A 27809-nucleotide genomic window follows, 5' to 3' on the forward strand; every position below is an offset into this window, starting at 1 on the left:
TTATGATGATTTACCAGTGTATTTTGCGTCTTGTACAAGATTCTCCTTAACACTCTACATTGGACACTAAATATGTTTTCCCAACACTGTGACAACGCTGACTCAAGATTAAAAAGAAGAGAAAGACATAGATATCTTAAAGAAAATCAGTCTCTAGCCTGATCACTACTTTTCTCCCTCCCTGTCGCACGACTGATACTTCTCAAGACGGTACCGAGAACACCACCCTTGTGAGCGTCGCGTCCTCGCTCATCGCCCGCAGGCGACTGGTCTGAGCGAGCACGATACATATTACCGGCTCCGCTGCGACAGTCAGTAGAGATAAGGAAAAACAGGGCAAGACATACCCTCTACCGGCAGGAACCCAATGATCCTTTTCTCCAGCATGAATCTTGGCATGCGCCTCCTTCTCTTCGCACTCTTCCAGACTCAGCTGGCCCAAGTCTGGCTCGCCTGGGGCAGGCGTATGGACGTTACCGAGACCTCCCTTGCCTGTCGCATAGGCATGAGGATGGGTGGCTTCAGCTGTATTGTGCTTGGCCAAGACATCCGCCTCATAGGCATCGTGAGCGGCTTGCTACAAACTCTATTAGCAAGTCTCGCCAGGCAGAGGCCATACCTTTTCAGCATCTACAGAGTCCCGCTCCTCCAAGATATTCCCAAAACCTCCTCTACCACCATGCGTCATCTCGTGCGTGGTCCTTCTGCCCAGACCGAGTGCACTACCCTCTCGTCCCCCCTCCGTCCTCGCCTGGGACCTGCTTCTACTCCGCGAGATGTTGCCCGCACCGCCACGACCTGTCGAGATCGGTCCATCAGCTTGACGGCCGCGAGCGTCAGAGATGAGCTTTTCTTGAAGAGCTTCCTCCTTGGCGTCCGCCTTGAGCTCGTCTCGGGTACGAGAATGAGAGGAGTGTCGGATGTTACCCACGCCACCCCGGCCCGAATGCGTCACCTACAACCGTTAGCACACCGACGCAAAAACACAACATACATGATCTCCCAAAGCTTGTGGAGAGAGCTCACGTCCACGCTCAACACCAAGAGTCATATCGACATCTGTCGCTACGTGGGACACCAGATTGCCTGCGCCACCCCGTCCCGTCGATACCTGTTCCAAATGCTATCAGCGCATATCGTAAGCGTATTCCTACCACGTACGACGTGACCTGGCTGTCGACCTCGTTCCTCTACAAAAGACATGCCTACTGTTTAAAGATCAGTTGACAAAGACAAGATGCAAAAGAGAAATGCGAGTGGCAATAGTATCCCATCTCGTCAATACAAGTCCAAGATAACAGCCAAGAAGCAAACTTTTGATGAGAGATAACGCCAACAAGCATTCTGATTGGTCATACCCGTTATCTTGACCTTGTGAATAAAGTTGGGAATATATTTGAGAATAAATCCCGAATTTGTTCTCTTTTTCCTTTTTTTTGGGACGAGTAAAGAGTTGGAATGTTTTCATTTAAATCTTTCCATCTACTTACCACTTCCTCTTCCAACAGCATCGCCGCTATACCTATTAGGACTGAGAGCGCGCGCCACCTTTTCCTTCAAAGACGAAAACGAGCTGGAAGCGTTGTGGTCGTTGGATGTACGAGGGATGGGATGGGACGGGCTGGAGGTTGAGTCGGCTGTCGCTATATCGGCCATAGCTGGGTGGATGGGACGAAGAAACAGTACAAGGTAAGTGGAAAGTTGTTTTATAAATTCATGTTCAAGATGAATTGCTTTTTCATCTCGCCAAATACTCTTTCCGTCAGGTGATTTTCAAGCCTACGTTTGGCGCTTGCTTCCGCTAAAGACAACGACTCATGACGCTGAAAGTTTTTATTGTCAACGAATCGCCGCATTGAAAAGCGAGAGCAAGAAGATTGACGAGCGAGCTTAGCTGGCCAAGACGTCTTTTCAAGCAAGCTGATGGATGCATGGGAAGTGGTTTTGTCTTACGTATCGATCTGGTATGCTGGAGTGTTGCGCCGAGTGGTCACAGGAAGAGTCTCGCAAATCGATGAGATACATTACTCTCGCTACAACGGCATGTCCCAGAGCTGATTAAAGTATAGTTGAAACCAGAACGGACGCCATTCTGCGACAACTTTTCCAGCGCAATCTACAACTACTAAGCAAGATTTTTAATATTCAAGTCTATCAGTTTAAACGTCCACCCGACCACCACCAGCGATAGCGTTGCCAGTAGCATGAGGGTCCACCTTTTCGTTGATGGTTGACTCGTGGCTGTTGCTGGTAGGAGTATCAGCAATCACATCACCAGACGTAAGTTGGGGCTTTGAGTTGACTCGGTGGAGACGCAACTCTGGGTCAATGCCAACTGTGGAGAATGTCAAAAGACACTCAAAGCTGTATCAACCCACCATAGTCATAGGCGAATTCACCAAGGTAAGCGTCGTCTATACCGATAATCTCTGCTTCCTCGCTGGCCCTCAGGCGCATACCTGGGATAAAGTGAAAGATCCAGCAGATAATGGTGGTCATGACAAACGAGTAGCCAAAGCCAGCGCTCAAGTCTGCAATTTGGTATCCCCTGTGCAGTGTCAGCAAAATTTTTTTGTCGGAGCAGGTACCTACAGTTGCACATAGTGATGGTCAAACCAGCCGCCTTTAATTGCAGTGATGCCGTCAAAGCCCGCCACGGAAGCTTGCGCAAAGAGAGCAGTCAAGATGTTACCTACCATCCCGCCAACACCGTGAGAAGCAAAGACATCGAGGGTTTCGTCGACGCCGATGAGGAACTTGAGCTTGGTAGCAAAGTTACAAGCAAAGGCAGTGACAAAGCCAATGGCCACAGCGGCGGCTGTAAACAGATCAATTTGGATCAAGCTCTTGTAATGGGACTCACGAGAACCGACAAAACCAGCGGCAGGGGTGATACCGACCAGACCAGAAACAGCGCCAGAGCAAAACCCAACCGCAGAAAACTTTCTCTCAAGCCTGTAATCAAGCAACATCCATGTCAACCCACCCACACTGGCCGCAATGTTGGTGACGATGCAAGCCTGGACGGCTCGGAGATTGGCCGAGAGCGCTGAACCACCGTTGAATCCAAACCAGCCAAACCAGAGAAATACTGTGCCGAGGATGACAAATGTAGTGTTATGGGGCTTGTATGCAAGACACTCCCTGCCATATCCACGTCGTTTACCAAGGTAGAGGGCGATAGCTAGCGACGCAGTACCAGAGGAAATGTGGACAGGAGTTCCACCAGCAAAGTCGAGACCACCCATGATGAATGACCAACCGTTGGCATTCCATGTCCAACAAGCGATAGGACAGTAAACGAGGGTTAGCCAGCAAAAGAGAAAGACCATGACAGGACCGATCCGTGACCGTTCGGCAAAGCCACCAATGGCAAGAACACCAGTGATGAGCTACGTCTCATCAGCCAACGTTCCACTCGACAGATCAACATACCGCAAACATGCACTGGTACACGCAAAAGACAAGCGCAGGGATCCTCGTCGAGCCAATAGAAGGGTCGGCAAGTACACCCTTGAGACAAAAATATCTCAAGTCGCCAATAAACCTGCTCACTGTCAGTCTAAACCCCACACAAAAATGAGCAACTCACTTGGACGCAGTGCCAGAAAAGGCAAGAGAATAACCCCAGAAGAACCACTGGAATGAGCCGACAGCGATACCAGCCATCGACAAAAATATCATGGACAGCGCATTCTTCCTTCGAAGCAAGCCCGAGTAAAACAACCCAACACCGGGCACCATGAGCCAAACGAGGGCCATGCAGGCGAGGACTTTCCATGTCAATGACACTGCTCATGCTTCAATCACCTACCAAAGCCAATATCTCCCAAGTTGTAGAGAACCCGCTTACCGTCGTCCGCATAGTAGACGAGGTCCGACGATGTCTCTGTATAACTCACGTTGACCATAATGCTGCTTTCTTTTCCTTGGAAAGAGGACGAAAAAGTCCAGAGAGGAGGGTTAAGTACAAGACCAGCGACTCAACCCACGGACCGTATGGCTGCAGAGGACAACATGAGCAGGCGCAACTTGATTGGCTTCCAAGACTCCTTATCTCGTCGTTATCTCCCAGATTCGTCCCAATATCCCGAATACATCCCGTTCCTGACCGCGTCCCGATCCAAACTTGATAGAAGTGCAGATAGATAAGCTTTTCTGTCAAGTGAGTCGCGGCGAGATAAGCTCTTATCTATACGCCCTGTGATTGGTTGATGAAAATGCCGAGTGACGTGGCATTATTGATCAAGTTTATTACTGCCGAATACATGTGATGGCAGTTACACAGAGACCGATTTTTGAACGTGCTGATGTTGTTGCTGATGTTGTTACTGCTGTTGTTCCATGCATGCGGAATTCGCTGCTCTGAAAGCTGTCGTTTAGTTTAGTTCTGAGTAGCCAAGAGACCTTTTTATGCGGCCAAATCTCCTTGGTAAGTAACCAGTAAATAACTATAAAAGAGAATAGAAAAATAAGCAACTATATAAAATCCATAGGAACATCAGCGGCGACCGCCGCCTCACCATCCTGGTCGCTGTGTAGCGTTGAAACGGTTTCAAGGTTTTAGATCAGGATCCAAAAGTGACGTGCCTGTCTGTGTCCTACATGAATTCATACGTTGGGGATTTCATTTTCTCACCAGAAGAAAGAAAATGAGTGCAGCAGCGATTAAAGCAGAGTATATATATATCGCGCAATCGTCTCTTTTCTTTTCTCCTGTTCTTCTCTTCTCTACGCGTCGCAGCATACACCATCCTATTGGGATTTTCTAGGATGGACGGGGATGCTCGAAATCCAGGTTGGATGAGTGGCGGTGGCCGATGTCGGATCAAACACACGCCATGGCATCAACTCCTGACTAGGTCCATATGAATTCCTCAAAGGCAAGACTATAAAGACAGCCTGGTTGGCGAGGGCTGCCTCTCCTTTTTGGGCATCTCTCGACACTGAACATGGCACTGGGATCGACGGACAGGTCAATGGTGCCCAAAAAGCATCACAAGTCCTCGCCATTTCCTGCAACCCCTTTCCTCCACTCGGCGGAATCACGCCGCCAGCCGACCTATCACGAAAAATATTACAGCTACAAAGCCTCCGAGACATCCTTAGACCAGCAGGTGGTGGATATTGTGGCTGACTATATCACAAGTTCTTCGGTTCAAGCCAATGCGCCGACACAGTCGTCGCGTCTATCGCCTAGTCGAAATTCTTCTATTGCTTCACTAAGCTCTCCGCCTTCTCCACCTTATCCTTCCTCTGTCTTGTCGGAGGAGTCTGCCCCTACTCACCACCCTTACGCCCGTGGCTCAATCCGACCTACACGTATAAAGGGACGCACCACAATGTCTACCCGTGCACCAGGCATTATGGAAGAGACGGAAGAGCAAGATGAGCTGAGAGGTCTCCAGAGTGAGAGCAAGTTGGTTCTCGGTGGGCTAGACAGGTTCAACCAGTCTTCTGCCAGCGTTGGTTCGAGGCACAAGGCCGACAAGATGCTCGGTCTTGATCCCAACGCCAAATTAGCCAGTCTGTATCTTGTGTCTGGCCTTGGGAAGGTAGGTTGAACTTTGGGTGGACTGGGGCTAACGACAGTCTACTGGGGAATGGTCTCTTGCTGACAATGACACGACGAGAGGGGTACAACCTCATGAAGATTCTCTTGGGCTGTTTTGGAGACCCGAAATGCTTGGAAGTTGCTTTAGCGGCGAACAGAGTGGACCGCAGTCGAATGCGCCTCAAGGTGATGATACAAGGACTAGAAAAGATTCCAAGACCAGCACTTTTACCAATGGTGGTTTGTCAAAAGACCTTCGAGGAAAGCATGTGCCTGATGCTGGGCCTGGTGGAGCTCAAAAGCTCGTTTCCAAAGCTCTCAAATTTGCTCACCCGCGGGATAGTAAGTTTTGACACACTGAAGCTATCACTGATGAGGTAGTCGAGGTTGTCAACTCTATTCTCGCACCTCCAACCACGTGCCATTCTTTTGCTTTTACTATTCCTAGACATGACACTCTAGCGAATATTGCCCGAGAACGCCTGGGTTCGACTTTCTCTGGATTTCCAGACTCTTCTGCAGCTGAGCTCAATCAGCCAGCCACAACGAATACTTCCAGCAAGATCAACTCATCTGCGACTGAGCTCGTCTTTCATGGAGTCACACTTACCGTATGGACTCATGCAGACAAGGAACGAGCCCTTCAACTCAAAGCAATCAAGTCTCGTTCCGACAGGCTCAAACTTGGCACCCAAAATTCTCTAAACTCGATGAATCCGGTTTCGCCAAACTACCAACCTCCCGGCCATCGAAAAGCCAGTACAACGTCTGAAAAAAAACGTCCGCGGCGTTCTCTCGGACGTGTGCTTCGTAACCAGAGCGAAGCTGATATCACTTTAGGAAGCGAGACTGAGACTGGTGTCAGTGATTCCGATCGAGAAGGTGCTCTTGGTCGAAGAGGTACAGGCTGGGTTGAGAAGATGAGTATTGTTGAAAGCGTTCCAGAGGATGTCAAGGCAGTATTTGATGAGCAAGTCGATGTGTTTTGGATGCCTTATGCCATCACTATGGGTAAGATCATCGTTCCGAGTGAATATGCCACTGATCTTTCCTAGTGTCGCGATTTCCCATCTACGATATGCTTCAGGACTATCTTCGTCTCAGTGTCAGTGTTATTCATTTATTAAGAAAAACTCTCACAAGACACTTTTAGTGGGCTCGCTTCTCCAAGAATGCTCGTGTCCATATGACTCAAGTATCTCGTCTTCTTAATACGCTTCCTCCTCGACCAGGAAGTATCATCCATCTTCCTGTTGGTACCTCACCTGATGACGAAGTTGTTCTTGAGGGTTATATGCCTGGCGGATTGATTGATTTCGATCGAGGATTGGTCAAAGTCGACTTTCAGATTTGGCCTTTATTTCAGGCTCTTGATCTAGACCACATCATCACTTGTGCAGAGGTAAGTAAACGCTCTCTGAGTTCAGAGCGAGCGGCTATACTTACTTTTGACAGATTGCATTGAGTAACTCTGGTCGAGTCATCTTTTGCTCCAAGCACCCTGCGATGCTGAACATTGCCGTCAGCTCTTTGAAATACCTTGTAGAGCTTCGTGGATGGAGCGGTATTACGGTACCCATCATTCATGCCAGAGATGCCACCTTCTTGATTGAAGATCCTGGACCTTATATCATTGTAAGCGCTTGGTGGACAGAAAAATTTGAGCTAACTTTGGGTAGGGTATGTCTACAGAGTGCAGATATCTTCTCGCTCCTCCTGGCGAGGTAGCTATCGTTGATTTAGACTCGAAGTAAACTTAAGTCTATTTAATATATTCAGTCAGTTGACCCTTGCTAGCTCTTTGTCATGCCGTACCCCTCCTGTAAACGTTATTTCTCCCCGTCACCGTCGTGAAAAAGTCAAGCAGAGGCTCTTGGCTGCACTCGGACCTTCTTACCCTTCTGATCGCTCCATACCGATGGAGTTCAAAGTATCCTATCCTAAAGGCACCTTCCGTCCTCTCAACAAAATGACTTGGTCAAAGGGCGACAGGCCAACTTTCCTTGGTGAAAGACTAAGGTCACCAGGATGGTGGAAGTTTGAAAGTGTTATAGAAGTCTTCGACAAATTCTTGACTGACAAGGTGAGTCACTTATTCCCCGCCGCGATTGGGAAATTGATCAAAAATAGCACAAGAAACCGACACTTATTCAAAGACTCACCAGATTTGGAGTGGGTAGAGCTCAGGCGCAGCTGACTGTTGGAGAACAGTTGGCCAAGGCTATGATGCGTCGACGGGCATGTACGTCTATTGCTTCAAAGTAAAAATCCATGACTAACATTTTGCAGTACACTATGTTGAAGCTCGTGATGATTTGGAAGTCAAGGTTGCTAAGATTAATAAGAGACTTCTCAAGCTTATTGAAGAAGGCGAACATGTCAGTAATTCCTACTGCATACTGGGCCGAGCTAACACGATGTAGTGGAAAAGCCAGTTTGAAGCTTTTGAGAAATATGCCGATAAACTTACTATTGAGGCGAACGAGCTCAAGACCAAGATTGAAAGAGAACGTCGAGAAGCAAAGCGATTGTCTAGCAGTATGTGCCACGTGGGGTTGTTTGCAACTCGACGCTTAAACCTTTCTTAGTTGCCACAGAACAGACCAAGACCAATCTTGAACTTGAAGAGAAGCTCAAGGCTACTGAGGGCGCTCGAGCTGAGGCAATGAGACAATTGTCGGATATGCACCACTCGTAGGCATTAGACCTTGAATGCCACCACTTGATGTTTTTGCTGATGAAAATCTAGGATCCAAGAACTTGAACGAGAGCGAGAGGAAATCATGAACTCTATTGAGATGCAGATTGCCGGAGCACTGGACAACTACCTCCCGCCTCCTCCTTCTCCCACTCGTCCTGGCTCGCCTGTGGATGACTCTGGGGCCGTTTCTATTTCTTCGTCTCATTTAACCAAAAAAGATCGTCCATTGACCGCTATTTCTCAAAGAAGCGATCTCAGCGGCATGACAGGGTTGAGTGTACTCGGCCATGCCAAGGAGGAGCGCAAGAAGACGCCTCTTAGAGGGGGCAGTGTGGTTGAGACTGTACAAAGTGGGAGTAAGGCCTACGATCGCGGTGTTTTGGAAAACAGTATTGCCGAGAGAGTTGCCAACATTCAGGCCAAGCTTGAGCTGGCACTCAGCGTCGTTTCATCACAACGTGCCTCTAGCTCTATGGCCAGCCACGGATCTGACAGCTCCGAGGACGATTTGACCGACGCTGAGCCACAGTCTGCTGAAGAAACTACCTCGTCCTCTGCTGGAGATACTACTCTAGCCGAGCCTTCCCTCAAGGCTCTGCTTATCAAAGCGGATGGCCTTGTGCTCTCTCAAACTGTCACGGAAGAGGCTTCGGGTGAAGAGACAGACACTGAGACTGAGAGAGGTAGTCCTGATAGTGTCAGCCGGCCTTCTAGCGTCTTGGACCCTGGGACAATTGAAACGAACGATGTGCCTCCTTCTCCTACTCCGCCTCTTTCTGCCATTTTGGCAAACGACAATAGCATCAAACTCCAACCCAAACGAGAAGTGTCTACCATCAACTCAAACTTTCTTTCTCCTGATGTTGGAAGAGTTGTCGCGCCCAAGACCAGCCTCAAGGTCAAGTCCAAAACTACCAAGACAATCCCGACACCTGAAGGTATTCTTCTCACCCACACCCATTCAGACTCCGAGTCGGATTCAGACCAATCTAATCTGACTGGACCGGACGTGACGGCCAAGGATGACAGCGAGGCGAACGATGTGTTGAACAAAAGGCTGAGTGGGTTGTCTACAAACATTGTCGTTGGTAAAACATTTTAAAGATGTTGCGAAATGTGTGTCATCGAGTGAAGGAATTGTCTGCTGTTTTGTTTCTTTTGTTTAAAAAGAGTAATCTTGAAAGTATCTCTAAACTCTTATAGCTTGTTTGAATGTGTCTTTTTTGCATATATTAGATGAATTGTGTCTTTTTATATGCTTGTGGGAGAGTTTGTTATTCAAATACTAATGAGACTTTTCTAATGTCGACCGTTCATTTTGTAATGGCACTTGTAATGACACTTGTAAATGAGATACATTGTATCTAGCTAAACAATTCATTCATCTAGCATTGTATATCTGTATGTCTCTTGTTGATTTCGTCATCCAGAATCCCAACATAAAACGTCGTAACAGCCTAAATAATCCTCTCCGTCTGGTCATCCATCAGCGCAGCCGTGTTTTCCGGCTGAGGTATAGGTCGACCCATGGCTTCAGTCACTCCAGAGGAGGCGAGAAACTGAGCCCATTTGGGCTCAATAAACAGACCACTACAAGCCAAAACGGTCAGCGTTCTATACAACTAGACAAGACAGACGGACGTGGCATCCGCAACGCTCTCTCCATTCAAGGTCTCCATCTTGGCCTCTACAACACACTTTCTCCCTTTCACTTCGACCACATTCGTCCTCACCACGACAAACTGGTCAGCCGTACACGGCGAGCGATAGTTGATGTTGAGGTTGGCAGTGACGCCGATACGAGAGGGAAGATTGAGAAGAGCGTTGCGGCCCAGGGTTTCGTCCAACACTGTCGCAAGTAATCCTCCATGGATGATGCCGTCGTGGCCGCAGAGAGCCCGTCCGAGGTGTATGATGGCTCGACACGACGTTAGTCCTTGTCGTATTGGCCAACGTAGAGACTTACCGATCGCCTCGGACTCGTCCTTTTTCGCAAACAGTACAGGTGGAACGGCCAGCTTGCCTGGCCCGCGGAGAGATCCAGCAGTGAGAGAGTTGTGGATCTTTTGAGGATCATACTTGTCGTAAGGCCCTACACCATTTACCCATGTCCTGACGGCAAGTACGCAACTCACTGGTCTCATACCACGCTGCTCCTCTCTTGATTTCTTCTCTCATATTTTCGACAATATCCAACTCTTGCATGCACTTTTCCACATCGTTCGTATGCGCCTTGCCTCTCGGGCTGTCCTTGAGCGGCGGTGGAGGGGAGAAGCGCGGAAAGATCATGAGCACCAGCTGTGGAGGAAAAGCAGCTCCAAAGACATAGGCCGATGGCAAAGCAACGGCCAACGCTATACCAACACTGTCAGTCCAGATTCATAGCCACATACGTACCCAGTCTGACAGTCCATTTTCTCAGAGCGGACGGCTTCCTGATCTCTTGTCCATGATGACGAGGGCTATGCTCGTGAACGAGACGTTTGGTCAGACGAGTTGCTTCCAGTCGAGGCTTGGCTCGTAGGCCAGCTGAAAAGTTTTGAAAGAGTATGCGAATAGCCATATTGCTTGAGGAGTTTTTTGTTTTTCTTTGCTGCTTTTTATATATTGAATGTTGAAAAAAATAAAAATAAACAAAAAAGAATAATAAAAGTGAATGAATTTATCTTTGTTTAAAATGCGTTTCCCCGCAAAGTGACATTCGGAATTCGACGGTGGTTAGTTACTGGCTGGGGCCCCACATTTTTTCTTCTTGCAACCCAGAAAACGTTGAACATAAACATCTTGGGAACGAGAACATTATATGACTAGGATACATGGTTGACATACGTACAGACATGAAATGGTGACAACGATAGTGATAAAGGATACTGTAGTCCACATGATGCCGGTCTTCCAGGCCAAGGCTTGTAAAATCTATTGCGTTGAGGAAATGAGAGTCAATGTCCAAAGTTGGGAGCGGTGGAAATCTAGGCTGAGTTCTCACAGGCTCTCCCTCCTACTGGCCTTCATCATCGGTGTTTTTCTATCCAATTTGAGTGCCTTGACTATTCTCTGCAATATACCTCTGCCCCTCTTCTTCCCACTCTTGACGTGATTCACAGAACCGCCATCTACACTGACATCACCGCCCGGCTTGGTGCCAGAGATGCCTTCTATGCCCGCCGCTCGCTCTGGTTCACCCAAGCTCGCAGCGGATACCTCGCGTATCTGGACCGGTTCTTCAGTGATGGGCTCACAAGAGTCCAGAGACGAAGCCTGCATCGAAGACCCACTCGTCATACTTTCCATCGAGGTATTAGAGTCGTGGGAGACGACGGAAGCGGCCGAATCGACCCGTTGCATGAATGAAGGACAGGGAGGTGTTAACTCAGATGTCTCGAGGCCAACTTGGCTGTGCGATTCAAGCCGTCTTGACTCGGTCAAAGCAGCGAGACGATCCTGGGACGGAAGAGACATGGGACGCGACGTCTGCGACCGCTGAGAAGGTCGACAGGCCACATCCGTACCGGAGCATGACGATGTGAGAGAGGAAAAAGAACCGTCGGGAGAAGAAAAGAGGCTGATTCGGGACTTGATAGAGGAAGATGACGAGGTTTTAGCAGAGAGGGGCATGACGACGCTCGACTTCTTCAACCTAGATCTCGAGAATTTAGGAGCAGAAGGGTCTGCAATGTCCAGCTCGGGAACCGAAGCAGTCTTGACCGATGCGGGCAAGGTGATTGAATCCGCCCAGAGACCAGGGTTCCGGACACTGGCTCTCCTGGTCGGAGCAATTTTGATGGGAGAGATTGGACTGTCATGGCTCAACTGTCGAGATTTGGGAGACCACGTTTGAGAATCCATCGAACATTGACGCTTGCACGGTTTTCCCCGCTGTGTCGCAGATGTAGATAACGTCTTGTTTTGTTTTTCCGGCGACGAGGGAGGACTGAGGAGACCGCCGACACCGATGAAGCTAGCTGCTTTTTGCGAAACCTTTTGCTGCCCTTCTTCCTCTGAGCTACTCTCTTCATCCTCGCCATCGACTTGCCGCCTCAGCGGACTTGATACACGGACGACGCTATTGCGGTAGGATGATCTGCTGGAGACAGCACCAGATCGCGACGTTGAAGAGGTATCCAGCGGCAAAGCTCCATTCTCGGGTGAAGGCGCCAATAGCCTGGCGTGGTAAGACTGTCTCCTTGACATTGCCACCGGCGCGTCCACAATTCCAGGAAAACTCATCTCCAGTTGTTTGCGCAGTGTCGGCTGGCATCATCAGCAAACACCTGGATGTGAAGAGTCAACCTACAAACGCTTGGCCTACTCCATTCCACCCAACCACACAGTCTTGCGCTCTCGCCAAAGAAACCTGTCGAGTTTTATCCGGGTGATCCTACAACAAGTCAGCAACAGTCAACCGGAGCGCATGCATACCTGTCGCTCGGTCTCGTAGCTGTCAGTGTACACGCCTGGCTCAGCGTCTTGCTCTACAACGTGCAAAGAGAGTTGTGATGGCGAAATAGAAGTGACTGGTTCAAATAGCGCAATAAAAGGAAAAGAAAAAGAAAAAGAAAAAGAAAAAAGGAAAGAAGTCATTATCTTTTTTTAAAATATAAATAGTCACCACGTCGCCCATAAAAAAATGTCGGTGGAGGTCCATGCGCAAGAAAAGGTGGATGAGATTTTAGAGTTGAAAAGAATTCAAGATGAAAATATAAAAGCTGAAGATGGAAAATGTAAAAGATAAAGGTTAGAGTTGGAGATGCAAGGATGGCAAGATGGCAAGAAAGCATGCAGCGGAATCTCCGTATAGGGCAGCATAGGCGGGATGGTGAGAGACCACTGGATACTTATCCGCAGAAATAGCGATGATGAAGTTTGAGGATGGTTGCGGAAAGCAACCGTCAGGTTCAACATAATATCCACAAGCACTGTACAGGAGATGTTGCGACATTGACGGTCGTCATCTTGGCTGTAGAGTCGAGCGTCAGCAAGTGGGTCATGTATAGAGCATGGCCATATATTCTTGCTGTCTTTGCCTATTGAAAAGAAGCATGGTTGCAGCACTCATGGGCTGATGGACACAACACGTCATGCACAACACGTCTACCCACGTATAAAACCCAGATGAATGAAGCCGCCTATGTAGCACCGTAAACCTTGGGAACATGACCATCACTCATGATACACACCTTACAGATACCCGTCTACCTTTTCCCACACCCAGTGCTCAGGCTGAGGCTTTGGGTCTTTTCGCTCCCCTCTTAGCAACAGCTTTGCCGATTTTGCTATTCTTGAAGGTCCAATTCAAGTCTCCGTCCTTGATAAATTCATGACGCAACAGGTCAATTGCCACTGGTCGGTCGTGGGGGTTGGTGGCAAGGCATTGATTTAAAAAATCAAGCGCTACAGGCGATAGAATGATATCCGGAGGAAGTGGTGGTCGAGACCGTTTGCTAAAGAGCTGATTAAAATGGTCAGCGTGATAGGCGACTCCCAAATGGATCTGCTTACCTCAAACATGGCAGCAATCACCTCCATATCACCCCAAGGTCGTTGCCCGGTCCACATCTCAATCACCACACAACCTAAACTCCAGATGTCCACCTTGCCAGAGTAACTCTGCTCGTTACTAGATTGAAGAACCTCGGGTGCCATCCAAAAGACGGATCCTTTCATGGCAGTCGCTTGGCCAGCAGAGTCGTAGGCGTCGGCTGTTTATGCAAACATCAGCATGACAGGTACCAAGATCACAATCATACTGACCCGTTTGCTTGGAAATACCGAAATCCGATATCTTGCATATACCCTGCCCGTCCACCAATATATTATCTCCTTTCAAGTCCTACAAATGGTCAATCTAGGGTCTAAAGAATGAATACCGATACTTGCCCGGTGCCAAATGTTTTTGGAATGCAAATATGCTAGACCTTCAAGGATCTGCTCGGTGAAAAATCTGACAAGCTGAGGCTCAAAACGAGCCTGGTTGGGCGTACGATAGATCGAAGCAATGGTGCCACCAGGGACATATTCGAGAAAACTAGAATTATCATTAGTTACTCTATAATGTCCAATGCATTACCTACATGGACAGATATTCTGGACTAGTCTCATACCCTATCCAAAAAAAAGTCAGCAAGGCCCAATTGACAATTACCTACCAAGATATGCTACAATATTTTTGTGTTCCAGCCCTTTTAATAACTCAATCTCATCTCTAAGAGCCTTAACCATCCCTTGCTGCCTCTGGTCATTTCTATCAATCTCTGAAACAGGCAACTCGACTTGTTTGACCGCCATCATATCACCCGTCGTCACATTCAATGCAATGTATACTCTGCCATAAGAACCTTTGCCAATAAGCTCTCCTTTTATCCAAGTGACCGTTCCAGGTTTGTTTTCGGCAGCAGGTGACTCAGGAATACTCTCTTCGCCTTTGCCATGCACCTGTGCGAATTTGGTGACTTCAACAAGCTTGTGATCCCACATGCTAGAGCTCCAGCGGCTGCCTTGCTTCTTTTGCTCATCATTCCGCCCATCGAACATTGGTTTCCCATGACCAGACATCACAGGCATAGCAGGCACACCCGGTCTAGTCATCTCGTAGCGTGCAGATTGTCGCTGCAAGTTGCGGCGGAAAGCTGAATCAGCAACGACCCGGATTGAGCGCCGGCGTTCGCTGTCATTAAATTTGATACGTGAAAAGGAGCCTGGCGGTGCAGGAGATGCATAATTCGAGGGCGCAGATCGACCGAGAGGACCTGAGCCTGCTTGAGGACCACCTTGTCTACCAGGAGCTGCACCAGCAGGCAAAGGTAGCCCGCTACTCGTTTCCACTCGACTTGGCGAATTTAGACCAGGCGTTGAAGGCGTCAACTCGCCGCCCTGCACTATAGGTTGATCGAGATCGATCTGAGGAAACACTCTATCGAGGTCTTTATACAATTGCTCGGGCTCAGGACGAAAATTCCATTGATTGGGATCCTTGGGTCGAGCAAATGACTTGCCGCGCCTGACACCAGATCCTTCAAACTCCAAGCCACCATCCCCAGTATCCTCAGATTCTGTAGCACTATCGGAAGGCGTACTTGCTGATTGCATGGTGCTAAAATGACTTATCGGAGGCCGGTGAAGAGAGGTATCAACAATCAGATTAGGCTTTGAGGGTAGAGGTGGAAGAGCCGCAGGACGAGACGTAGACGGCGGTTGCTCCGGGGTTTTAACTGGAGTTGGAAGGAACAAGGTAGCTTCTTCCTCTTCATCCTCTGTTTTTGCAGGTCGAATTGTTCCATTTGCAGCACCATTCTCAAGCTGGGTCATCATCTCTTGCAACTTCCTGCTATATTGCCCGGCGGTGGCAGTATCTCCCGAACTCGAGTCATTGTTATCTATTGTTGTACTCCTTGAAGGTCTTATAGTTGACTCGCTGTTGGGTGTACCTGGTATTACCACATGCGATCCATTCTTTGATCGCCATTGATCCATCGTACTCGCAGGATTTGCAACAGGTATTTGGAAATGATCGCTATTTAATTCTTGTGGAACATAACTGAAGGGGTGACGCACGCGACGAAGATCAGGGCGGGGAGAGACATTTTGGGCAATCTGACCAGACGATGGCATTCGGCCAGTTGCTTGTTGCAGGTGCGGGTCTTTTAATCGATCTTGCGCATAACTGGGTTCACCGTATTGGGAATATGTTGACGGATGGCGAGGAACAAAGCTTTCTTGATAATGGTTCGGAGAATAAGGTTGGCTGTTTTGTCGAATACTGAGAGGCGTCGGTTGAGTTCCACTAGGTCGAGGTGTTGGTATTTGGATCAAGGGTACCCTTCCCTCAGACCGCCGCCGCAGAGACGATGAACCACCTCCAGAAGAATCCATGCTGAGTGTCGCATCCCAAGTAGCCGTTGTATCTTCGATCGGTACTCCCATCTTGGCTTGTTGAGAGAAATAGAGCTGCTTATTCTTCCGTTCTTGCGCAAAAGCATGGATCCGACTCTGCTGTCCACGTTGCCGCTGCTCAACTTCTCGTTGCTCAGCTTCCAAAGCTACTCGAGCTGCTTCTACTCTTTGTTGCTGTTCTCTTTGTCTCTGCTCAGCCTCAAGTTCCCTCTGCTAAACATCAGTAGGCATCAAATACAATTTTATAATCGAACAAACATACCACTCTAGCTTCATCTTCAGCTATCTGAGCCTGTTCTCTTTGACTCCGTTCCATGTCTAACCGCTGCATCATTTCCCATATATCTCTCTCATTTTGCTGCTCCCTCTTTGCCAGTTCTTCATCCTGTTCCAATTGTCGTCTGCAATCATCCTCCTTCTTCTTTTGCTCTTCTTCCTCTTCTTTCTGCAACTGTTTTAAAAGTGCACGAGTTTCCGGGTCGACATCATCATCCAGAGTCAGCTTTAGCCCGTAATAGTCGAGATTTTCCGCAGAGTTTGACTGTTGACTCGGACCAGACGCTTGGGGGATACAGTACGTCTGGGATCGAAGTACAGCTGGAGAATGTGTATGCTGTGGAGATTGCTGTACGGGTGAGGGCAACGGGGGCAGAGCACGAGTGGGTGAATGTGCAATGTTGGTATATATATTTGATCCGCTCGCACTCGTGGGGTGCGTTTCATATGGAGGCCGTTGAAATTGGTCGGGTACAGGTGTCGTGAAAGCTCTGTGGAGATGACGCTGAGGTTGAGGCGGTGGTTGTGGTGGAACGGGTGATATTTCTGGAGTACTATGTCCATAGGAAGAGGGCCGTGAGGAAGGACTCGATATAAATGGCTGAGGGCTAGGAAAGGCCGATATCGATGGTAAGGGCGATGGCTGTGGGGCAGGGACGGAGGGAAATGGGATGTGTCCCCGCTCCGTGACACTTGATGAAGGTGACGCTGCATGGGAAATACTCATTTCTCCAATTCCTCTTCTGCTGGTACTCAACGCAATATTGACTGGAGATGCTCCTGCCAGCGAAGGTGATCTTTGGTTACCCGTTCTGGGAGGCGACCCATCTTCATCAGAGTTGTCTGGATTTGCGATAAACAATCCGGGAATAACACCGCGTCGCCGTCCTCCTTGAGGACGCCTTGGTAATGATGGCGTGGATGGGCCAGCACTGGCAGTCCCGCTGCCTATCGAAAGTTGAGAGTAATGGGACATTTACACGCGATAAATGACGATTGAATGATGGTAGAACTCTCCCGGTATAACGTGTGACAGGGAAAAATGGCCTACTATGAAAAAGACAAAGGTGGTTGTTGGTCGTCATCCCGTTGGGCACAGTGAACATAGAGAGTACTCACCTCAACATTTGTTGATGCCTGGATGTGGCTGACAGTGGATGTGGATGCTTCTTGCCCGTCCAACTCTCTCGGTCTGTTCTCCAAAATTTGACTAGCTTTTGAATTGCAAGCAAGCGTGTTGTATGAATTACTATGCAGGCGACTAGCCGTATCCTCTTGTTGTAAAATGGCAACAAAATATAAAGAAAGAAAGAAAGAAAGAAAGAAAGAAAGAAAGAAAGAAGGAAAAGATGAAGAAAAAGAATGTAACAAATCAAAATGCACAAAAATAGTTTCCTGCCATGTAACACCTTTTTCCCCTTTCAACATAAAACACTAACATTACAACCCTAGCTAATGTTAATTATAAATTTCTACAATTATCTTGAAAAGACTTCTTTTACCAGATTCTTTCAAACTTTTTTTCTTCTTTCCAGGCATTCAAGTCTCTTTGCTACATAAAAATGGCTTGCAGCGGTCCGTAAATAGTATACGATTCGTCAGGATACAATCAAGCAAAAGTAAGAGCAACGTAGAATTTAAGCGCATACTATTTGCACTGGCTAAACAGGTTATATGGGAGATATTTGGAAGGAGAGTATTAGCATCTAGTTATGGCTAGGATGGCCCTAGTTATGAGGCGAGGCAATAGGAGAGTGGCAGAATGAGGATAGACAGAGATGGAGAAGAGGATATACTGCTCAGCCAGAACGAGAGTGTTTTCCTTTGGTCTGTCGTATTGTACAGCATAAAAGGAGCGAGGCTGGTAGTATCATCTGTGAATCTCAAGACGGCATGCTGAGTGGGAAAAGACATGCGCTACGTCACGCAGCGATGCATGCAGTTGTAACCTTCACTCTACGCCTCTTTGCCAATTCAAGACTTTCCAAACACACCTACGTCTTTCCTGGGCTCACGCCTCTGGATCCCACCCAGATGCTCCAAGTGTGACATAGTAGAGATGTGTCTCTGCACAAATGACCATACGCCCTTGGCCGGCAAAGTTGAAGTTGGCAGATGTCTCGCCAAGGTATATCTTACCGACAAGGATGCCGGCAGGGTTAAACACATGGACGCCGTCTCCGACCCCAGCATAGAGATTGCCTTGAGAATCGGTATGAATACCTGCATACAAAGTCAGTCTACGCAGTTACCAGGAGGTAGACTCGCCATCTGCACTGCCAACGTGAGTATAAGCAAAGACCTTTCGGTTGTCCCAGCTGCCGTCATCTTGAACATCCCAACGATAGCTATATCAACTGCTTTAGGCGCTTGAGCAACACCAGATTACCCCCTTACATGGTAGCAGGATGAGTGTAGTTCACGCCCCAAAAACCCTGCCAATACAAGGCGTTTCAGTCTCAGTCTCATTGTCGCTCGTCACACTTACAGATAAAATACCGGTATCAGACACATAGGCATGCTGACCGTCAGGGGAAAACGTGAGACCTTTTGGTAGTGTTCAGCGTCTGGCCAGCTTGCTTGCAGGGCACTGACCATTAGGCATGTTCATCCCATCTGCTACAACCTGTACAGCTCCAGTATCCAGGTTGAACCTGTAAACTTGGTTGGGCAGCACAGGTGCTGGCCTAAATGCCTGTAGCCATCCATAGGTGACGTCTGTAAAGTATAACTCCTTGTTGCGGGGATTGACAGATATGTCATTTAGGGAATTGAATTGGCGGCCAAAAAAGTTATTCAAAATGACTAAACACAATCAGTATCAACATTAACTGTGCCAATAACGCTTACTAGTGGTATCGTAGGGTTCGTTGGGATCAAGCATATAGAGCGCCGGAGGAACATTGGCTCCTTGGCCTTCTCCAGCAAAGATGATCCTGTCCCGGTAGATGGTAGCGCCTGGTGTCGCTGACTGAGCGGCCACATGAGACACAATGGGCAAGCCTACCATTCGGGTTTACCACTGTCACATTGCTATCAATGACAGTCACTTCTGTCGAGTTTCTTTCGCCCTTTTGTACTGCCGCAGCTTGCGAGAGTAAAACCTTTTGAACCACGGCAGATTTTCGCAAGCCAGTACCAGCAGCCTTGTCTCCTGCATTTTGAACAAACCAGACTTCGTCTCTTGCCTTATTCCTATATGCTCGCTTAGCCAAAGTCCTCGGCAATAGCAACTCACCAAACTGTGGCCTCATGGAAGAGCGGGTCTCTCCCGCTGTCAGCAATCAGCGTCAGAGTCGGATCTGGTCCGATGATATCATGAAACGAATCATCATAGATATGAAAAGGTTTCGCCCTGAGAGATTCCTGGTTCGTTCCAGGCGGAATAAAGAGCTATGGACTTTCTGTCAGATCGTTGTGACTACTGACATTGGCTCACTGATTTACCATCAAACTCGCTACCTGGTTTGACAGTGTCTAGCACGGCAAAATCCTTTGGACGGATGATCTGGGCAAACCTGGGAGGTTCACCAGGGACATGACGGCGTTGAAGAGTATCGACTTGGTTCAAGGATGGCTGTCCCATAGTCGAAAGATACTTTTTCCCAGCGATAGCCACCACAACTAGTCCTGCAAGCCCAAAGCCAGCATACAACATCTTTGACAACCACAGAGGTCTCTTGCTTCTGGTTGACTTGGTAGGACTATCCCGAGGCGTCGGCAGAGTTTTTGCTTTTCTCTCTTGTAAACAATTGAATAAGAGCGAGTATGTCAGAAGCAGATAGGCTTGCGGAGTAACTGGCACGTCTAACTAGGCGCCACGTAGCATAGCTCCATAAACATTCATGTTGATAGTTTACTTTCTTCCATGCAATATCTATAAACGGAGTCAAATCCTTGACAGAGTAAGATGATCACGTGACCTGATGTAGATAGATCACAATTCCTTTACTTTGACACGATGAACGGTGGAGGTGGAGGTGGTTCCTACCAGAGCCTTTCGCAGATGTCTCTTTTAGATGTCTTCTTTCCTGGTCTCAGTATGGCCTCTGCCTCCGCACAGCAGCTGTTTGCCGGCAACCTGGACAGCTGCACTCGACTCCTTTGTACCCTAGGAATGCTTGTCCTCTTCACTCGCTATGCAGTCTGCCATGTCGGGGAGCTAGTGAAAAGCTACTTCAGTTTGTACTTCTTTCCTTGTGATGGGACGGGTCTGACAGCCAGCAGCTTCGACAATCCATGTCTCATATTGTGACGAAGCATACGACATGCTAGTCGATTGGATAGCTCACCAACCGTCTGTCGGCAACGCTCACTCAATAATCGCTCGTGTAAGATCTCTCCACAGCGAACAAACATCCAAAGCGAAGGAAAGAAAAAGCCTTTGACCTTTTCGCCTTGGGATGGATCTTTTTCTTTTTGGTATAAGGGACACTGGCTCCTACTTCACTGCGCTGTCAAAGACTATCGAGAAGACATCAACATCTCTTCCATTGGTGTAATGAATACAGTTGTCTTGAACGATAGGTCGCGGCTTCCTTTATCGGTGCACACAACTAACGTTCCCTCTGCCAGATTCACTTTGTTGTTCTACTACGTTGGTTTGTCTTGTTGTCTGTTTCAGTCCTTGTACAGCTTTAGCATAGATATATGATATAGAGCATTCCCATAGCTTTTCCCTAGAGATGTATCATACGTCTACATCACTACTATCTTGTCTCATCTATCTTGTCCCAATAACGAAAACACAGTCAGACAGTACTCACCTACCAAACTACGGATCCTCATCACTGAGATCCTGACAATACCCTAGGTCCTACGGTGGATAGAATCCTACGCTCAGTTGATTCGTGGGGGCCATTAACCTAACGGCCAACACTGTTTGCTTGTCTATGTAAAACTGGTATGCTAGGGGCAAAAGACAGCCAGATAATTGGCTTCATCAGCTTGGCTACTGTCTTCCTCGTCTGAGGCTTCATTCTTGTCTCCACGGGCGATGTGGCTTGGTATTTCAAGGTCCGGTGTAGGAGTCCTGTCTTCAAAGCATGGTGCACCATGGGGATCATCCAACCCCTCGCCATCCTCGACGCTCGCAACACCGATACGATAGACCCTGTGCTTCTCTGGAGAATATATAGGATAGATCGCCTCACTCTCACACCCGACGGAGTAACCCAGCCAGCCGCGAGCGCCATGCAGCTGTACTCCTCATTTCTTTCGGATGTGACATATGCTCGGCTTCCCCAGATTCGCTCCCTTGTGAGGGTGGGTCTTACCCTTCTTAACGCCTCATACGGAGTCTTTGCATCTTTCTTGCGTAGTTCGCGCGCTGGCATTCGATTCTTCAGCCAGACAGCTTGTTGTTCAAGCCTGATGCATCTGTCACGGCCTTCTTCTCTTGCTTGATTGCAGGCTAGCAGATATTCGCAAGCTTTGGTTCTAGCTATCCGCGTTCTGGGTTCTTGGACTAGGTCTAGGTTGGGTACAGGATGCAATAATCTTCAATTATCAACAGGCCTAGCGTAAAACGCCTGGACTTGCATTCATAAAGATATAAGAGAAAAAGAGAAACTAAGATACAATGATAAACTATATACACAGGCCTCCACTAACCTCCGCCGGCGGGCATCACCGCAAGGATAGTTACAGTAGAACTGTAACAGCATGCCAGACTTGATCTCAAAGCAGTGCTCGAGTTGTGACGATGTAGTAGAAAGAATAGAAAGGATATTTGAAATCAAGGCTATACATCTGTTTATCATGAACATGCAACCAGTAGTAATAGAACCAGATTGATGATAACCTGAGCTGTTCTCTCAGCTTAGATACAGAATCATATCTACACGGGAACCTCGATCTTGGCCGTTGCCGCCTTCCAGAATGGACTATCGCGCATCGCATCTACTGCATCGACACTGTTCATCTCCAAATCATATTCTGCAAGCATGGTGAGGGCATCTTCCTTCTTCTGGATGTCGTCACCCAGCCTTTTTGCCTTTTCTGTGTCCAATGACCCTTTTATCCGTTCCAACTTGGGCTTCAAAACCACCCAGTCAGGTCCGGGGTTCTTCGTGGTCAGAGGGATCCATCTCAAAATACATGCTTTCCGTCTTCTAAGTCTTTCGTCATGATACTCTTTGATGGCAGCGGCTTTGGCTTCCTGTTTCTTGCCCGTGCTCTCTTCAGCGAGCTTGTTGGCCTTTGCTTTCTGCGCTGCTGCCAACGCGGCCGCGGCTGCTTTCCTCTGCATGACGATCTTCTGTTTATTTGTCTCATCGCAGTAATTAATCTTGAAGACCATTTCTTGCAAAGGCACAAATTCGTTCATGACTTTCTGATGCTCATCCCATTCTTTCTTGAGCGTCGAGTAGTTTTTGTCAGCCTCTTCAGCGAGGCCCTTTAGTCTCTCTTGCACTTCCTGGTCATGCTTTTTCTTTTCTTTTATGTATATTTCCATTTTGGAAGCATAATCGGCCTTCTTTTTGTCGTATATTTTCTTGCGCCTCTCGACCTCCGGCGTCTTCTCCCATGATTTCATCCTCGCGTAATTCCTATAAGCGAATGCAAATATAGAGTTTGGTGGACCAAATGTTCCTACTTCCTCAGATGTAAATTCAGGCCGTTCAGGTTCCTGAGGCTCTTTTGAAAGACTTTTGATAATTTTCTGCTTCAGCTTTTCCAACTCAGGCTTGTCCATGTTGTCGATGTCTTTAAATCGGAAGTTGGACACGTGGGGGATGGTGGCGCCTTGGAAGACGTAGGAGAATTTTAGCGTTACCAGGCTGTAATCCATGACTGGGGTGTTCTTCTTCCCGAGAAATTCCACCATGACATTGGCTGCTTTGTCCTGTTCTCCGTACAGGAAACGGTTGGAGGATGTGTCACCCCCGATCTGGAGAGTAAACAATGAAGTGGTCTTTTCGTTGTCCTTTCCTTCTTCGACTAGGTACTGGACGGGGTATTTGACGCCATGTTTGAACCGAGGGTAAATGACGCCTTGTTCACCGTCCTTTGTGCTCTTTCCCAGCCAAATGTTTTCCTGGCCCTCACTCATGGGAATCCCAAACGTAGTGCCGTATAGGCGGACTTTTTCAGTCATCGGTTTGAGGGTCACGTCTGAAACAAACTCCTTCCCGTGCGGCAGGAGGGAATGAGGATCTGTCAAAGCTGGAACCATATGTGACTGGGCGATATGTTTTTCTTCTGGCTGGCCAAAGTGAAGTCTCTTATGGCCGTGCTTGGCATGATCAGGCGGCAGCTCAAGCGAAAACCCGACAAGGTTTAGAGGGTCTGCATTAATATGGAGGATGTTCTGGACTAGAGTTGGGATGTCTTCGTAGCCGGGGAATTTGCCGATTAATTCGTATATGTTGATAACGTCGGCTTGCTTCATCACTCGCCAGTTGTAGAAGGAAGCCACAGTGGGACACCATTTCGGTGGACTAGTCCAGTCAGCATATCTTCCGGGTTAGATAGTGTAGTCGTACTTATTGCAAAGCGTTGTCTCTCCTCCCTCAGCCGACCAAGACATAGAATGCGTCATTTTCTTCTCTGTTGAAGTCTTCTTATCACCAGTATTCTCTGTATTGCTGTAGTTGACCTCTGCTTGAAACCCATGCCCAGACACCGACGCACTAGCTGCTGCCTTGAGCATCTTGGTTTTCTCACTCATGCTACTCCCAGCCACAGAGTCCGATTCATCGATAGAAACCAATTTGCCGCCGAGATGGACACTGCGTGCGAAGAATATACCATATCGCTTTTGAAAGTGGCGCAGCTCATCGGGGGTACGTCTGTGTCGGAGGTTATAAATGTCCGCTTGGCATTCACTGCTTAGTTCAAGGGTTTCCTCATTCAGAATCAGCTCCACACGAGGGAACTAGGTATCAAGCAGTCAGCACTAGACATTAGCGTTTTTTATCTGCGAGCTCACATCATAAACAACATGCATGTAACTTGTGTCGTTGAACCTGGAACTTGCACTCTTCTCATCAGTACTCCGACTCTCACCTTGTGATGAATGCGGAGTTGGAGACTTGGGATTGGCGTCACGTGACTTGGTTTATGCTCTTTATCGCTATTCTCTTGTTATTATATTCATCTCTATTGTTGTATCTCTATTGTTATTATTCTCTTATGACGAGAACTTCTCTTGTATATATATATCAAGCATGCTTACAAGCTTGCCCTTCTTCTTTAGTGATGTATCATATGTCTTCCTCTACAATATAACTATTCCAATCTTATCAACAGTGTACGGTCAGAGACACTTATTCCTTCTTCTCCTTATCGATTGCCTTCCACGACACTCGATTCTTGACACACCTCCCTTGGCAGCACCGCTAAATCCAAACGCCGTTCCCGCACTAGTTCAAATGTTCATATTAGTAATTGTCAGATATAGAGTATACTAGGCTACTGACATGGCTGCATCGATGGATGTCTCCGTAAAACTACTATGGGCCATCGTTGTCTCTAGTGAACCCTTTGTTTCAAACACCCGGACGTGAGATGCGTCTTTGATGTGGAAGCGGGGGATGCGGAATAAGTGCTATATGGGTATGTCAGCCTTGAACATTCAAACGTTGTATCAAGAACAGTGGTACATCTGGCGGTTCAATCTTCAGTTCATGCATCTGCTTCTCTTCCTTTGCGGTAATCGTAAATGTAATGTCATAGTCTAGCAGCCTTCTAGGCTTCAGGGCGAATGCTATATCCGTTAGCACGAAACAAAATTCCGTAAGATCTCAGGTAGATACCAGAATAATAAGCCCTCTCCACATTTGTGACATCGATCCCAGGCCGTGTAATATCCCCGTGCCCCGGGACTTTGATGACCTTTTCCACAGGCCCTTTTTCCAGGAATTGGCCGGAAAGAAGGTTATTGTTGCGCATAACAATCCCCCATTCCTTTTCAGTCATGTTGGCGGGGTGACTAACTATTAGCATCTATAGTTGTATCAAGGGAAGGAAGAGACCAACATGATACTCCCAACTGCCTCTGCTGCCCAGGTGCTGTGGGTGAAACTAGAGGTCAGAGGCGCTCCGGTTGAAGCTGTTGCGAAGCCGGGTTTTGCGGCCTAGCCTGTTAGGATCTATCCTGGAAGAAAGGATTAGATTAAGCTTACATTGGAAAGGTCAACGGGCTTATTGACAAAGGCTTCTATCTTTGGGTCCAACTTTTTCGTTTCCCTCTCCTCGGTGAGGATGTAGATGTTGTGTCTTGTCAGTTTTCGATCTCTGTTCTCAGTATTGGCCTCGGGATTCTCCTTGGGATCCTCAGGATCCTCCTTAGTACCGGCCTTGGGATTCTCCTCGATATAATGATCAAAGGTAATGTTATCAGTCACTTCGATTCCATCCTTGGTGCAGAATGGTTTATTCGTACTAACAACATGGTTAGCATCATGTATCTATACAACATACAAAGACTCACTCAGCCTTCTCCAGATACCCCTCGTTCGAAAGGTGAGCTCGGATGACGCCCAATGCGGAGGTTGCCAGCTGCGACGGTGTCGGTGCCAATTTGCCCCCAGGCAGCAGCTTTGCCGTTGTAGAGTCGTACTTGATGACGGTCAGTAGGAGCTTCCCGTCGTTCGCGGGGGCGGAGACGGTGGGTTCCTCGTTGATTTCCTCGTTGATGACATCGTTGTTGTCTGCGACGACCACAGCGGGTATGTCGTTGTTGCCATTCATGTCCAACAGCCCGGTAAGGAAGCTGTTTGCAAAGGTTTCTGACATCTGGAGATGAATTGGAATGAACAGTTGTAACTTGTTCCAAGGTGCTTCCACAAAAGTGCGGTGGTTCCTTATATACCTGCTGGAGCGTGGCTGGCGTGGCTAATCCTATACGTCACTCTTGCCTATTATGCATCCATACGGGACCAGCGGGGAGCTAAAGCAGCAAATAGCCTGCGCTTATCTCTAGCTGCATAGTGAGTGGCTAACACCCTGAATGCAAAACCTGTTACTCACGAGTTAGTTCCCACACACGAGGCCTTGTTCCGAGAAGTTCTTCACTTGCTTTCGCCAGTAGCGTTCGATGTCGGCAGCACCTCGTAGAGTCCTCGTCTAGTTGTAATAAGATGTTTATAATCCTTGTGCTAATAATGAATGCGCAAAGTCAAGGGATTAGACCATCTCAATACGATTGCAAGTTGAGTTCTGAGCGTGACAACGTATCCAAATACTACTGTCTATAGAGTCGTAGCTGTCGTTTCAACAGAGTGTTATCTAGGAACCCACTTGCCATTTGCCTTATCTTTCCCTGCTACCAAGTTTTCAAGAAACACAAGCAGTTGTGGCAGCGCAGCTGGCTTGGTATGAGGAAGGCTTGTTGACTTGTCTAGTGTTGTGATTTGACCGGTGCAGCTGGTTGCTATTTAGCTTGTGCGAAGCGGTACAGAGAACCAGAGACAGGGACCTGTCTGTATATGCTAGCTAGGTACAGCCTAAGGGATGTAAAACATGTGCAGAGCGGGGTATGTATAATAGTGTTTCCTCAACACATCGTCCTCGATACATTTCCTCGACACCTAGTGCGTTCCATGCACTGGCTAATCATAGTGGGAGCGTCATTTGATGACTCGTTTCAAGAAGCGCTGTACTCAGTCTTGGGCATGAGATTGCTCAGCCAAACCTATATCATCTCTGCAGGTTATGCTCCAGTAAATCGGTTACAACAATACGTCATCTCTGAACAATCCAATCTGGTAATGCTACCGCAAACCCTCTCTTTGCACCGGATGCATCTTATGCTCAGCGATACAGGCCCTGGAATCATTCTAGATAGCTGTTTACCCAGCAATAATCTATAGAGGCGAAATGGAGAAGCGCTCAAGATAATGGTAATACCTATGCGTGCCTGTCTGTTATCAAGGAATCTCTCGGCTATCACAGCAGCCGAAATTCGGGTAAAATCAACATTTTTTTGTTTATTTTTACAAGTATACTTCTATCCAGCGTACAGTGGGAGCAGTATGAGATACATCCTACTGTGTTAGAGCTGGATTATAGCGGCAGCCATTGTTCCTATCGATCAAGACTGAGAAACGATTTGGTAGCATGGTATAAATAAAAGATATAAATAAAAACTGAATGATGACGTAATAAATAAGATTGATTAATGTTGAATAGTGGATCAAGTATTTTTTATTTCTCGTTATTTATCCAATTTGTATTTTGCATTTATATATCTTGTTTGGGAATTCAACTTTTCATAGAAAGGGCCGCGAGAACGACAGCAAGAGAAACAAGAGACATGTCCAGTTTACAAATACTATTCGCAGAGATGTTCGCAGCGGAGAAAATAGATAGGCGCTAGTGCACGTCTTTATATTCTAATTCAAATTGTTGTATTTTACTTTTAAACATCTATTTCATTGCTTT

General features: G+C 47.7%; 9 protein-coding genes across 9 annotated transcripts; 2 read left to right on the forward strand and 7 right to left on the reverse strand.

The window, feature by feature from the left end:
- Positions 1 to 146: 146 nt before the first annotated feature.
- On the reverse strand, positions 147 to 1656 carry L203_104547 (uncharacterized protein; the record flags this gene model as incomplete). Its single annotated transcript, XM_066213928.1, has 6 exons — positions 147 to 303; positions 348 to 577; positions 620 to 955; positions 1040 to 1111; positions 1162 to 1208; positions 1491 to 1656. The coding sequence occupies 6 exons, from the start codon at positions 1654 to 1656 to the stop codon at positions 147 to 149; spliced, it is 1008 nt and encodes a 335-aa protein (XP_066070025.1).
- A 503-nt stretch (positions 1657 to 2159) lies between these two features.
- L203_104548 (uncharacterized protein) lies at positions 2160 to 3911 on the reverse strand (the record flags this gene model as incomplete). Its single annotated transcript, XM_066213929.1, has 7 exons — positions 2160 to 2335; positions 2379 to 2548; positions 2593 to 2818; positions 2864 to 3392; positions 3436 to 3547; positions 3593 to 3791; positions 3854 to 3911. 7 exons carry the CDS (start codon positions 3909 to 3911, stop codon positions 2160 to 2162), a joined length of 1470 nt encoding a protein of 489 aa, XP_066070026.1.
- A 1041-nt stretch (positions 3912 to 4952) lies between these two features.
- On the forward strand, positions 4953 to 9357 carry L203_104549 (uncharacterized protein; the record flags this gene model as incomplete). Its single annotated transcript, XM_066213930.1, has 13 exons — positions 4953 to 5555; positions 5713 to 5896; positions 6017 to 6565; positions 6610 to 6659; positions 6708 to 6956; positions 7010 to 7189; positions 7234 to 7304; positions 7352 to 7637; positions 7685 to 7796; positions 7844 to 7932; positions 7978 to 8092; positions 8143 to 8248; positions 8304 to 9357. The coding sequence occupies 13 exons, from the start codon at positions 4953 to 4955 to the stop codon at positions 9355 to 9357; spliced, it is 3648 nt and encodes a 1215-aa protein (XP_066070027.1).
- A 355-nt stretch (positions 9358 to 9712) lies between these two features.
- On the reverse strand, positions 9713 to 10818 carry L203_104550 (uncharacterized protein; the record flags this gene model as incomplete). The annotated part of the gene is made up of 5 exons (XM_066213931.1): positions 9713 to 9845; positions 9897 to 10173; positions 10222 to 10347; positions 10391 to 10609; positions 10653 to 10818. 5 exons carry the CDS (start codon positions 10816 to 10818, stop codon positions 9713 to 9715), a joined length of 921 nt encoding a protein of 306 aa, XP_066070028.1.
- Positions 10819 to 11237: 419 nt separating this feature from the next.
- On the reverse strand, positions 11238 to 17397 carry L203_104551 (uncharacterized protein; the record flags this gene model as incomplete). The annotated part of the gene is made up of 11 exons (XM_066213932.1): positions 11238 to 12506; positions 12550 to 12633; positions 13355 to 13381; positions 13433 to 13447; positions 13513 to 13704; positions 13755 to 13954; positions 14007 to 14085; positions 14133 to 14280; positions 14327 to 14357; positions 14402 to 16355; positions 16408 to 17397. The coding sequence occupies 11 exons, from the start codon at positions 17395 to 17397 to the stop codon at positions 11238 to 11240; spliced, it is 4989 nt and encodes a 1662-aa protein (XP_066070029.1).
- A 1035-nt stretch (positions 17398 to 18432) lies between these two features.
- On the reverse strand, positions 18433 to 20079 carry L203_104552 (uncharacterized protein; the record flags this gene model as incomplete). The annotated part of the gene is made up of 9 exons (XM_066213933.1): positions 18433 to 18644; positions 18690 to 18769; positions 18819 to 18856; positions 18910 to 18968; positions 19017 to 19226; positions 19272 to 19379; positions 19429 to 19616; positions 19660 to 19814; positions 19861 to 20079. 9 exons carry the CDS (start codon positions 20077 to 20079, stop codon positions 18433 to 18435), a joined length of 1269 nt encoding a protein of 422 aa, XP_066070030.1.
- A 348-nt stretch (positions 20080 to 20427) lies between these two features.
- Positions 20428 to 20809, forward strand: L203_104553 (uncharacterized protein; the record flags this gene model as incomplete). Its single annotated transcript, XM_066213934.1, has 2 exons — positions 20428 to 20602; positions 20649 to 20809. 2 exons carry the CDS (start codon positions 20428 to 20430, stop codon positions 20807 to 20809), a joined length of 336 nt encoding a protein of 111 aa, XP_066070031.1.
- Positions 20810 to 21329: 520 nt separating this feature from the next.
- L203_104554 (uncharacterized protein) lies at positions 21330 to 21757 on the reverse strand (the record flags this gene model as incomplete). Its single annotated transcript, XM_066213935.1, has 2 exons — positions 21330 to 21503; positions 21575 to 21757. The coding sequence occupies 2 exons, from the start codon at positions 21755 to 21757 to the stop codon at positions 21330 to 21332; spliced, it is 357 nt and encodes a 118-aa protein (XP_066070032.1).
- A 503-nt stretch (positions 21758 to 22260) lies between these two features.
- On the reverse strand, positions 22261 to 26162 carry L203_104555 (uncharacterized protein; the record flags this gene model as incomplete). The annotated part of the gene is made up of 10 exons (XM_066213936.1): positions 22261 to 23863; positions 23909 to 24300; positions 24355 to 24431; positions 24747 to 24787; positions 24845 to 24972; positions 25028 to 25131; positions 25181 to 25356; positions 25404 to 25501; positions 25550 to 25808; positions 25858 to 26162. The coding sequence occupies 10 exons, from the start codon at positions 26160 to 26162 to the stop codon at positions 22261 to 22263; spliced, it is 3183 nt and encodes a 1060-aa protein (XP_066070033.1).
- Between the last annotated feature and the right edge of the window lie 1647 nt (positions 26163 to 27809).

Source organism: Cryptococcus depauperatus, chromosome 5 (assembly GCF_001720195.1).
Source record: "Cryptococcus depauperatus CBS 7841 chromosome 5, complete sequence".
In the NCBI taxonomy this organism is placed as follows: domain Eukaryota; kingdom Fungi; phylum Basidiomycota; class Tremellomycetes; order Tremellales; family Cryptococcaceae; genus Cryptococcus; species Cryptococcus depauperatus.